General features: G+C 46.0%; 1 protein-coding gene across 1 annotated transcript in view; it reads right to left on the reverse strand.

Annotated features, from left to right (window-relative positions):
• Positions 1 to 12961, reverse strand: part of LOC142219114 (alpha-2-macroglobulin-like) — a 62476-nt gene that overhangs the window by 15513 nt on the left and 34002 nt on the right. The window contains exons 17-20 of the mRNA XM_075288081.1: positions 11942 to 12059; positions 9733 to 9874; positions 8689 to 8914; positions 8017 to 8143 (exon numbers count right to left, since the gene is read on the reverse strand). Of these exons, the coding sequence (XP_075144182.1) occupies positions 8017 to 8143; positions 8689 to 8914; positions 9733 to 9874; positions 11942 to 12059 (613 nt within the window). The remainder of the gene's footprint in view (positions 1 to 8016; positions 8144 to 8688; positions 8915 to 9732; positions 9875 to 11941; positions 12060 to 12961) is intronic.

Consider the following 12961-nt stretch of genomic DNA (forward strand, 5'->3'; position numbering starts at 1 on the left):
AATGGTGGAGGGAGCCTCTAAAAAACCCAGTTTGGACCAATTCATGGTGGAGGGAGCCTCTAATTAGCCCAGTTTGGACCAATTAATTGTGGAGGGAGCCTCTAACCAGCCCAGTTTGGACCAATTAATGGTGGAGGGAGCCTCTAACCACCCCAGTTTGGACCAATTCATGGTGGAGGGAGCCTCTAACCACCCCAGTTTGGACCAATTCATGGTGGAGGGAGCCTCTAAACAGCCCAGTTTGGGCAAATTCATGGTGGAGGGAGCCTCTAACCAGCCCAGTTTGGACCAATTAATGGTGGAGGGAGCCTCTAAACAGCCCAGTTTGGACCAATTCATGGTGGAGGGAGCCTCTAAACAGCCCAGTTTGGGCAAATTCATGGTGGAGGGAGCCTCTAAAAAACCCAGTTTGGACCAATTCATGGTGGAGGGAGCCTCTAATTAGCCCAGTTTGGACCAATTAATTGTGGAGGGAGCCTCTAACCAGCCCAGTTTGGACCAATTAATGGTGGAGGGAGCCTCTAAAAAACCCAGTTTGGACCAATTCATGGTGGAGGGAGCCTCTAAACAGCCCAGTTTGGGCAAATTCATGGTGGAGGGAGCCTCTAACCAGCCCAGTTTGGACCAATTAATGGTGGAGGGAGCCTCTAAACAGCCAAGTTTTGGGAAATTCATGGTGGAGGGAGCCTCTAACCAGCCCAGTTTGGACCAATTAATGGTGGAGGGAGCCTCTAACCAGCCCAGTTTGGACCAATTAATGGTGGAGGGAGCCTCTAACCAGCCCAGTTTGGACCAATTAATGGTGGAGGGAGCCTCTAAACAGCCAAGTTTTGGGAAATTCATGGTGGAGGGAGCCTCTAACCAGCCCAGTTTGGACCAATTCATGGTGGAGGGAGCCTCTAAACAGCCCAGTTTGGGCAAATTCATGGTGGAGGGAGCCTCTAAAAAACCCAGTTTGGACCAATTCATGGTGGAGGGAGCCTCTAATTAGCCCAGTTTGGACCAATTAATTGTGGAGGGAGCCTCTAACCAGCCCAGTTTGGACCAATTAATGGTGGAGGGAGCCTCTAACCACCCCAGTTTGGGCAAATTCATGGTGGAGGGAGCCTCTAACCAGCCCAGTTTGGACCAATTAATGGTGGAGGGAGCCTCTAACCACCCCAGTTTGGACCAATTCATGGTGGAGGGAGCCTCTAACCACCCCAGTTTGGACCAATTCATGGTGGAGGGAGCCTCTAAACAGCCCAGTTTGGGCAAATTCATGGTGGAGGGAGCCTCTAACCAGCCCAGTTTGGACCAATTAATGGTGGAGGGAGCCTCTAAACAGCCCAGTTTGGGCAAATTCATGGTGGAGGGAGCCTCTAACCAGCCCAGTTTGGACCAATTAATGGTGGAGGGAGCCTCTAAACAGCCAAGTTTTGGGAAATTCATGGTGGAGGGAGCCTCTAACCAGCCCAGTTTGGACCAATTAATGGTGGAGGGAGCCTCTAACCACCCCAGTTTGGGCAAATTCATGGTGGAGGGAGCCTCTAACCAGCCCAGTTTGGACCAATTAATGGTGGAGGGAGCCTCTAAACAGCCCAGTTTGGGCAAATTCATGGTGGAGGGAGCCTCTAAACAGCCAAGTTTTGGGAAATTCATGGTGGAGGGAGCCTCTAACCAGCCCAGTTTGGACCAATTCATGGTGGAGGGAGCCTCTAAACAGCCCAGTTTGGGCAAATTCATGGTGGAGGGAGCCTCTAACCAGCAGAGTTGGGGGAAATCAGGGTGGAGGGAGCCTAGTATTAGCAGAATTGTGCAACGCTTATGGTGGATGAGTATGAGGATGCGGAGGAATTGGAGAGGTTGAGTACAGACATGGAGTTTCATGTTGGGGTGCTTTACACAGGTGGGCACAAAAATGACGGCTCTACCCAGTGGTGGTTCATTTTTATCAAAGTGAGCCGGTCGGCACTCTCAGCTGACAGACGGGTGCGCTTGTCAGTGATGATGCCACCGGCTGCACTGAACACCCTCTCAGATAGGACGCTGGCGGCAGGACAGGACAGCACCTCCAAGGCATATAGGGCAAGTTCAAGCCACAGGTCCAACTTCGACACCCAATACGTGTAGGGCGCAGAGGGGTCGGAGAGGACAGGGCTGTGGTCGGAAAGGTATTCCCGCAACATGCGCCTATACTTCTCACGCCTGGTGACACTAGGACCCTCCGTGGCGGCACTTTGGCGAGGGGGTGCCATCAAGGTGTCCCAGACCTTAGACAGTGTGCCCCTCGTTTGTGTGGACCGGTGAGAACTTGGTTGCCTACTGGAGGAACTGCCCTCCCTGCCGCCAACGTCACATGCTGGAAACATCTCCATCATATTCTGCACCAATTGCCTGTGGCAAGCATTGATGCGATTGGCCCTCCCCTCTACCGGAATAAAAGACGAGATGTTGTTTTTATACCGGGGGTCAAGGATAGCAAAGATCCAGTACTGGTTGTCCTCCATGATTTTGACAATACGCTTGTCGGTTGTAAAGCACCCCAACATGAACTCAGCCATGTCTGCCACAGTGTTAGTTGGCATGACTCCTCTGGCCCCACCGGAAAGTTCAATCTCCATTTCCTCCTCATCCTCCATGTCTACCCATCCGCGCTGCAACAATGGGACGATTCGAAGTTGCCCGGAAGCCTCCTGTATCACCATCACATCATCGGACAACTCTTCTTCCTCCTCCTCCTCCTCCTCCTCCTCCATTAAACGCAGTGAAGCGGACAGATGTGTGGACCTACTCTCCAGCTGTGACGGATCGGATGCTATCCCTAACTCCTCTGTGTGATCTGAGTTATCCCTGATGTCAATCAGGGATTCTCTCAGAACACACAAGAGCGGGATTGTAAGGCTCACCATCGCATCCTCAGAGCTCACCCTCCTTGTGGACTCCTCAAAGACCCGTAGGATGTCACAAAGGTCTCTCATCCATGGCCACTCATGGATGTGAAACTGAGGCAGCTGACTTTGTGGCACCCTAGGGTTTTGTAGCTGGTATTCCATCAAAGGTCTCTGCTGCTCAACCACTCTATTCAACATCTGAAACGTTGAGTTCCAGCGTGTGGGGACGTCGCACAAAAGCCGGTGTTGTGGCACATGCAGGCGTTGCTGGAGAGATTTTAAGCTAGCAGCGGCTACTGTCGACTTGCGAAAGTGGGCGCACATGCGCCGCACTTTCACCAGTAGCTCTGGAACATTGGGGTAGCTCTTTAGGAAACGTTGCACCACTAGGTTGAAGACGTGGGCCAGGCATGGAACATGTTGGAGTCCGGCAAGCTCCAGAGCTGCTACCAGGTTCCGGCCGTTATCACAAACGACCATGCCTGGGCCCAGGTGCAGCGGCTCAAACCATATTGCCGTCTCATCGAGGAGGGCATCCCTCACCTCGGAGGCAGTGTGCTGTCTGTCCCCCAAGCTGATCAGCTTCAGCACAGCCTGCTGACGTCTACCAACGCCAGTGCTGCAACGTTTCCAACTCGTAGCTGGGGTCAATCTAACAGCGGAGGAGGAGGCGGTGGCGGAGGAGGAGGCGGTAGAGGAGGAGGAGGAGGAGGGGGGTGTTCTTCTCGTGTCCCTGCCAGGAATGTTAGGCGGGGAGACGAGGTACACCGGGCCAGTTTGGGAAGCAGTCCCAGCCTCAACTACATTCACCCAGTGTGCCGTCAGTGAAATGTAGCGTCCCTGTCCGCATGCACTTGTCCACGCGTCGGTGGTCAAGTGGACCTTTGTGCAAAGCGCGGAACTAAGGGCCCGCCTGATGTTGAGTGACACGTGCTGGTGCAAGGCGGGGACGGCACACCGGGAGAAGTAGTGACGGCTAGGGACGGCATAGCGAGGTGCCGCAGTTGCCATCAGGTCCAGGAAGGCGGGAGTTTCAACAAGCCGGAACGCCAACATCTCCTGGGCCAGCAGTTTAGCGATGTTGGCGTTCAAGGCTTGCGCGTGTGGGTGGTTAGCAGTGTATTTCTGCCGCCGCTCCAATGTCTGAGAGATGGTGGGTTGTTGTAAAGAAACGCCTGATGGTGCCTTTGATGGTGCAGGAGAAGGAGATAAGACAGGACCAGGGGAGGATGAGGTAGAAGTCAACAAAGTGGCGGAGGCAGATGAAGTGGTGTCCTGGCTCGTCCTCTGGAGTGCATCGCCAGCACAGTCAGCAGTGGCAGTGGCAGAGGCAGAGGCAGAGGCAGTGGCAGTGGCGTGAACGGCAGTCGGCCTTTGTCCTGCCGTTGCTGCCTGCCACTGATTCCAGTGCTTGGATTCCAAATGACGGCGCATTGAAGTGGTGGACAGGTTGCTCTTCTCAGAGCCCCTAATCAATTTCGAGAGGCAAATTGTGCAGACAACACTATATCTGTCCTCGGCGCATTCCTTGAAAAAACTCCACACCTTCGAGAAACGTGCCCTCGAGGTGGGAGTTTTTCGGGGCTGGGTACGAACTGGAACATCTTGGGAGATTCCGGGTGTGGCCTGGCTTCGCCTAAGCTGCTGACCTCTGCCTCTGCCTCTAGCTACCCTTTTTGGTGCTGCACCTGCCTCAACATCCACACTACTTTCCCCGCTTGACATCCCCCCTGTCCAGGTCGGGTCAGTGTCCTCATCATCCACCACTTCCTCTTCCAACTCCTGTCTCATCTCCTCCTCCCGCACAATGCGCCGGTCAACTGGATGCCCTGACGGCAACTGCGTCACATCATCGTCGATGAGGGTGGGTTGCTGGTCATCCACCACCAAATCGAACGGAGATGGAGGAGACTCTAGTGTTTGAGCATCTGGATACAGATGCTCCTCTGTTAGGTTCGTGGAATCGTGACGTGGAGAGGCAGGTTGAGGGACAATGAAAGGAGCGGAGAACAGCTCTGGGGAGCAGGGACAGTTTGGGTTATTGTTCTGTAAAGCTTCGGAATTTTGGGAGGAAGGAAGACAAGACTGTTGGGTAATAGGAGGAGAGGAGGCAGAGTCTGACTGGCTGCTGGACAATGTGCTGTAAGCGTTCTCTGACAGCCATTGCAAGACCTGTTCCTGGTTCTCGGGCCTACTAAGGTTTGTACCCTGCAGTTTAGTTAATGTGGCAAGCAACCCTGGCACTGTGGAGTGGCGCAATGCTTGCTGCCCCACAGGAGTAGGCACGGGACGCCCTGTGGCTTCACTGCTACCTTGCTCCCCAGAACCATTCCCCCGACCTCGCCCACGGCCTCGTCCACGTCCCTTTCCGGGAGCCTTGCGCATTTTGAATTCCTAGTTAGAAATTGGCACTGTATACCAGTAGTAAAAATTGTGGGTGCACGTAACCCCAATATATTCTTTGAATTCCCAGTCAGACACTGGCACTATATGGCAGTAGCAAGAAATGAGGGTATTTGTATTCCCAATATACTCTTTGAATTCCCAGTCAGACAATGGCACTGTATACCAGTAGTAAAAATTGTGGGTGCACGTAACCCCAATATATTCTTTGAATTCCCAGTCAGACACTGGCACTATATGGCAGTAGCAAGAAATGAGGGTATTTGTATTCCCAATATACTCTTTGAATTCCCAGTCAGACAATGGCACTGTATACCAGTAGTAAAAATTGTGGGTGCACGTAACCCCAATATATTCTTTGAATTACCAGTCAGAAACTGGCACTATATGGCAGTAGCAAGAAATGAGGGTATTTATAACCCCAATATATTCTTTGAATTCCCAGTCAGACAATGGCACTGTATACCAGTAGTAAAAATTGTGGGTGCACGTAACCCCAATATATTCTTTGAATTCCCAGTCAGAAACTGGCACTATATGGCAGTAGCAAGAAATGAGGGTATTTATAACCCCAATATATTCTTTGAATTCCCAGTCAGACAATGGCACTGTATACCAGTAGTAAAAATTGTGGGTGCACGTAACCCCAATATATTCTTTGAATTCCCAGTCAGAAACTGGCACTATATGGCAGTAGCAAGAAATGAGGGTATTTGTATTCCCAATATACTCTTTGAATTCCCAGTCAGACAATGGCACTGTATACCAGTAGTAAAAATTGTGGGTGCACGTAACCCCAATATATTCTTTGAATTCCCAGTCAGAAACTGGCACTATATGGCAGTAGCAAGAAATGAGGGTATTTGTATTCCCAATATACTCTTTGAATTCCCAGTCAGACAATGGCACTGTATACCAGTAGTAAAAATTGTGGGTGCACGTAACCCCAATATATTCTTTGAATTCCCAGTCAGAAACTGGCACTATATGGCAGTAGCAAGAAATGAGGGTATTTATAACCCCAATATATTCTTTGAATTCCCAGTCAGACAATGGCACTGTATACCAGTAGTAAAAATTGTGGGTGCACGTAACCCCAATATATTCTTTGAATTCCCAGTCAGAAACTGGCACTATATGGCAGTAGCAAGAAATGAGGGTATTTGTATTCCCAATATACTCTTTGAATTCCCAGTCAGACAATGGCACTGTATACCAATAGTAAAAATTGTGGGTGCACGTAACCCCAATATATTCTTTGAATTCCCAGTCAGAAACTGGCACTATATGGCAGTAGCAAGAAATGAGGGTATTTATAACCCCAATATATTCTTTGAATTCCCAGTCAGACAATGGCACTGTATACCAGTAGTAAAAATTGTGGGTGCACGTAACCCCAATATATTCTTTGAATTCCCAGTCAGAAACTGGCACTATATGGCAGGAGCAAGAAATGAGGGTATTTGTATTCCCAATATACTCTTTGAATTCCCAGTCAGACAATGGCACTGTATACCAGTAGTAAAAATTGTGGGTGCACGTAACCCCAATATATTCTTTGAATTCCCAGTCAGACACTGGCACTATATGGCAGTAGCAAGAAATGAGGGTATTTGTATTCCCAATATATTCTTTGAATTCCCAGTCAGACAATGGCACTGTATACCAGTAGTAAAAATTGTGGGTGCACGTAACCCCAATATATTCTTTGAATTACCAGTCAGAAACTGGCACTATATGGCAGTAGCAAGAAATGAGGGTATTTGTATTCCCAATATATTCTTTGAATTCCCAGTCAGACAATGGCACTGTATACCAGTAGTAAAAATTGTGGGTGTATATAGCCCCAATTCTATTGCTAGGGGACTTGCAGGGTATTTCTGGGGTGAAGGTGGGGGGGCACACCGTTGGAACGGGTATCGGGGTATATATCGGGTATACGGGAATACACTGACAGTGTATTCCATTCAGGATCCTGGGAAAGCTGGGTTGCGGCGATTGAGCCCGTCAGTGCCACGTTACACTGACAAGCTTCTCCCTGGAATTTAGCTCTTACAAGAGCTGTTGGTTGTCTTCTCCTTCCTATCCTAGCCTGTCCCTGCCTACCCAGAATCTAAGCCCTAGCTAGCTGGACGGAAACCTCCGTCCTCGGTGAATTGCAAGCTCAGAATGACGCGAAGCTGGGCGTCGCTGTTCTTTTAAATTAGAGGTCACATGTTTTCGGCAGCCAATGGGTTTTGCCTACTTTTTTCAACGTCACCGGTGTCGTAGTTCCTGTCCCACCTACCCAGCGCTGTTATTGGAGCAAAAAAGGCGCCAGGGAAGGTGGGAGGGGAATCGAGTAATGGCGCACTTTACCACGCGGTGTTCGATTCGATTCGAACATGCCGAACAGCCTAATATCCGATCGAACATGAGTTCGATAGAACACTGTTCGCTCATCTCTAATAAAGTGACTCCTTACTTAACCCTCCTATTATTAGGAAACCCTACAATTCTGCTTCATTCTAGTCCCCTCACATGTCATATATTCCATGCAGCTAGTCTTCTTATGGCGCACCATTGGAAAGCCTCTAGTATAGCCCCCTTATCAAAACTAATATCTGTAGTGTCCTCTAACAATCAAAATTGCAACTCCATACTTTTGGTTCAGTAGAATTGGGAAGTGTTGGCCATAAAAAGGTACTGAATTATTGAATTGTATTGAAGAGATGACATAGGCTCTCAGGTCCCATCATACCCAGTTTGGTGGCTTTCAGATTCCAGTAGAAGGTTTGTCTCTCATCTGCACAGATACACATACTATATCGACAGTCATCACATTTCTTCTCTTCTAGCTCATTGGTGGTCTCCAGGGTCGCTTGTACCTGGCAATAAAAAATATTTAGAAACCGTAAAAACCAAGAGATTTATTAAACAAAATGCACCAAAATTCTTGCAGAATGTTCACCAAAAGCTGTCCAACATGCCAATTGGGGATAGTACGTGATCAAACTTGGACTGGTTTACTGGAGAACCAAAGTATCTTCTGTTGGATAAACCTTCTTAAAAGGGTTGTCCAAGATTAGAAGAACATGACTGCTTGCATTGAAAACTTCACTAAGCCTGCCTATGGGTCACACCTGGTATTGGAACTTATCTCTACTGAAGTGAGTGAAGGTTATCTCCAATACCACATATACCTGTCAACAAGAGTGCCGCTGCTTTTGAAAGAATTGAGTCATATTTTTGTAATCCTGGACAACCACTTTATATCAGGTTCATAACAATCATCGGCAGCTGGGGTATATCACCTGCTTTTGGATAGATGGATTCTGTTCCCTACAGCTGAGGAAGAGGGCCGACATTGAAAATCTTTCAAATTAATTATTTTTAAATATCCCGAATGAAAAGAAAACTGTTATAGCTTTACCTTTATACATTGTGTCAGGTAGTTGAAGACTGAAGCTTTGAGGGTAAAAGTTTCTCCTCTGACAACAGAATATGGGAGGGTAAGATCTACGAAGAATGGCTGGAAAACTCTTAGGGACGACGAAGTAGAAATACCAAATCCACTGGGTCCTAGACATATGGCCCCTGCATTCCAGTCAGTGATGGTATCCGGAGCCTTATGGTGGATTTCTGCTTTGCCAGATTCTCTAGATAAAATAAAAATAATTTTTTTTGGGTAGTTTTCTGGTAATAGTTTAACAAGTGAAGAAAGGGGTTTTCTTACTAGAAGAAGTGATAACATATTGCTTGACATGAGTTTGCAACCAGTGGTGGTCTGACAACATGGAATTCCATCAATCCTCTCTATGAAGAGACCCCTGCTGTGCAGAACATCTATCAAAGGTTTTTTTTTTTCACCTTTATTCATAAGATCAAGCAGGACTTCCAGGATTAAACTTATACAAACCGCAAAACATTGACATGGCATATTCTAAGTGATGGGTCTTTAAGATAGGAATAACTTTTTAGGAAAGATCCATTCACTGGATTAGTATACCGCCTTAAAGAAGGTTCCTAAGAGCTTTTTTTTTATAATACAGATATACAGGACAGTAGCCCTAAACATTAAGGCCTCTATACTCTACCTGTATGGTAGTCCCCGATGCCTGTTATTATAAAGAGACATTATTTTGGCTCCCAATGGATAGACTGTTAGTACAGTAGTATACGTTTCACTGAGGAGGGATTGACTCATCCACCAAAGGAATACTGCTAGATAAAACTATACTTTTATTGAAACATCATTAAAACTGATACACAAAAAGCAAAACAAAACTGTATCCCACACCAAAACCCACTGTTTACAATTTGAACGATGTGTGAGGAAGGGAGGTTTGATTCTGCTCAGATTATTAGTAGAGAAGTATAGCAGTATAGTATAGCATCGTATAGTGTAGTGTAGAATTACATAATGGAATAGTTGGGCTCTGTCGCATTTCCATAGATTCTCCGGTATGTAACTTACCCAAGAGCAACAAATTCCCAAATCCAGGTCTCCGGGAAATATTTTCTTACTTTTTTAATTTTTTTTGGCTCGTGTGTTGATGACCCTGGTCTCAATTCATTTTCTATCTCAAGACTAGACAAATAACCCATACCGTATAGGTCTTAAAAATAAATACATACATAAATTAGTAAAAAAAAATAATATACATATATGTATAGAAACAGAAGTGTAAGGATGACACATATTAGAAACTACTGTTTAAAGGGAAAGTCTCAACGAAAACTTATTTCCATCCCCTTACATGCTGTTTTAGGGGGTTGTATTTTTTTTTTTATTGTAATTTTTATTAAAGTTTTTAGACATTACAGATCAAAAAATGCATAAATTGAGACAAACCAGTCATACCGAATGTGGGCCAGAAATAATAGGCAAAGACACAGCAAGAATAGTCAAAATGGCAAAACACAAACCAAACGGACAAGACGTGATCCATGAGGAAAGGGAATACAGTAAATTGCTAGCCTTCTTGTAATCCAGTTTTTATTCCAGATACAGATGATCGGTTTAGGGTACCAGGACATGGGTCTCCTTTCGAAGGACCCGTTTTCTATTGTGAATGCCAACCATCAATCTTTCTGTTTAGATGGTGGAAATGGACGACAACCACAAAAGAAAACGAAAGATTCAGCAGGAGGGGCATAACTTAAAGCTCCTTGGCCCCAGTGCAAAATCTATACTAGGGCCCTACCTAACTTGTGCCATTTATAATAGTGGTATATTTGATGTGAAAGAGGAACCTTTGGGGCTCATTGCTCTAAAGCTGTAAGTGGTAATGACCTCATTGCTCCAAAGAACTCATTTGTATATTGATAAAAATAGAACTATATCAGCAACACCTATTCACAAGGAAAAAAACACTGTTCGACTTACTCTCCTTTAGGGATGAGCCGATCTTGAGATTTCAAGATCGATTTTAAAATCCGATTTCCAATCATTTTCCAGCCGATCCCGATCGTGAAATTTATTCGATCGCCGATCGGAATCCGATCTTTTCCGATCCTGATCCTCAACCCTAGTCAGTGCTTCTCTATGGGAAAAGTCACTTTTAGGGTTGAGCCGATCTTGAGATAACTTCCAATCTCGATCCCGCTGGAAAAGATGGGGTGGGAATTCCGATCGTGATCGTGAAATTTACTCGATTGCCGATCAGAATCCGATCTTTTCCGATCCCTCAACCCTACTCTCCTTACTGTCTTACTTGCATTAAAGTGCTATGACATCATGCCCTACTAACCCCTGGGACCCAATCACCCTCAGTGGCCCACCAGTGCTTGTGGCATCAGCCAGAAGGCTGGAAGAGGATCCAACAACCAAATAGGACCCCACTGGATGCTGTGAAAAGAGCCCAGAAGAGGTGAGAGAAGGTGAGTATAGGTGTTTATAATGTTTCTGCACCTCTCCTAAACCTCCAGGTAATACATTTTGGGGTCTGAAGAGACCCTAGAGTAAAACGACAGTCATCACATTTCTTCTCTTCTAGCTCATCGGTGAATATTCTTTGAACCTTGCAAGGTTCACCCATTTCTAGATAAGATATACTGAAACCTTTCACACAGCTTCTGCTCTATATGCTCTATATACGCTGCCTGCAAATTAAACATCATTTTCCAACAGGTTCCCTTTAAATACTGAAGTCTTATCTTACAGATTCCCTCCAGCACCTTGGACATCGTGCCCAGAACCACTAATTAGTTGATTTCATCTTAAAGATGCTGAACAAGTATATTGGAATTTCAGAATGATAAGTGAAATGTATAGGGTTTGTATCCTAAGCATGGGTCAACCATATCAGATTGGTGGGGGTCTGACACCTGACCCAATTGGCTGATACTCTGAGAATGGAGTAGGAAGCAGACAGCTTTGTTCTCTGTGTAGTCACCAGACCAGACTAGTTCTCATTCATTTCAATAGGGTCACGCTGCCTGAGCTGGATAAACTCATTAACAGTTCCATCATCACACAAAGAACAGAGCTGTCTGCTTCCAGCTGATTATCCACTACTGAGAATAGCTAATCAGTGGGGTATTGGATGTCTAACACCTACCAATCTGGTATTGATGGTCTATCCTTAGGAGAGGTCATCAACCTTTTCACCCCTCAAAACCCTTTTCCTTTGTTCTTCTATCTCCTGAAAGAAACTATACAATTATTATTATAACTTACTTACTATCAATACGGGATTTGTCTTCATCAATAATGTATACAAGTCTATTTAGAAAATCAGGAATCGGACAAAACGGAGGCATCTCAATATCTGCAGTTGTTATTATTTTTAAGCGCAGAGCCTATGAGAAAATGCAAAGCAAGATATGTCATTATTATATAGTGTACAGTATAGTGTACAATATATATTATGAGGTAGTGGGAGTGTCATCTCCTGGGGTACACAGACACACACACAAGTAAATGGCAGTCCATGCAGTGAGATTCTCATACAACTGGCCACAACTAGTTTTATTTTCTGGGGTAACAGAAATAAACATAAGCCAATAAAATCCTATGTCTCTACCCATACATAAAGCGGACATGTCATGTAACCTGGAAGTCAACCATTCTTTAGGCTCCCACTTGTCGTTTTAGGCTTTTGTTTTCACCATATAAAGAAATTGCCCCCCAAACCCCAAGAGACATCTCAGCAAAAACTAGAGGATCTGTGAGGTTTATACTTTTGGGGTTTTTTTGTACTTCACCTTCCCTGGCCTCCTGCCCAGATATTGGGATTCCTGGACAACCCCTTTAAGATCTGGAAAATGTGTATACCCTACTTGGGATTCACCGGGTTATTTCTTTTAGCATAATCATAAGCGGATTTTCGAGCCCCATATGGACTTTCATTCTGTTGATCTATCCACAGGATCGGTATTCAGTATATGATATTTGGGGATCCAACATTTGGACCTCACAAAGATGAGCTGTCCTGGCAGCCTCCAGGTACCAGAAGCTGATGCAGAGGGGAAGGAGCATGTGCAGGCTACTCCTAATCAGGTAGTGCAGCCCTATCCACTGTATAGTGGTGGTTTTGGGGAACTGCAGCTCACTTTTGGTTACTTTAATAGGACCAGACTGCATTTGCTCCTCACGCACTGCTGCAGCATCTGGTGCCTGGAGTCTGAAGATTTCATCGGGGTAAAGGTATTAGGGAGCATTCACACGGAGTTACGCCATGCTTTCAAAAATCCTCATTGAC

This window comes from Leptodactylus fuscus, chromosome 10, assembly GCF_031893055.1.
Source record: "Leptodactylus fuscus isolate aLepFus1 chromosome 10, aLepFus1.hap2, whole genome shotgun sequence".
In the NCBI taxonomy this organism is placed as follows: Eukaryota; Metazoa; Chordata; class Amphibia; order Anura; family Leptodactylidae; genus Leptodactylus; species Leptodactylus fuscus.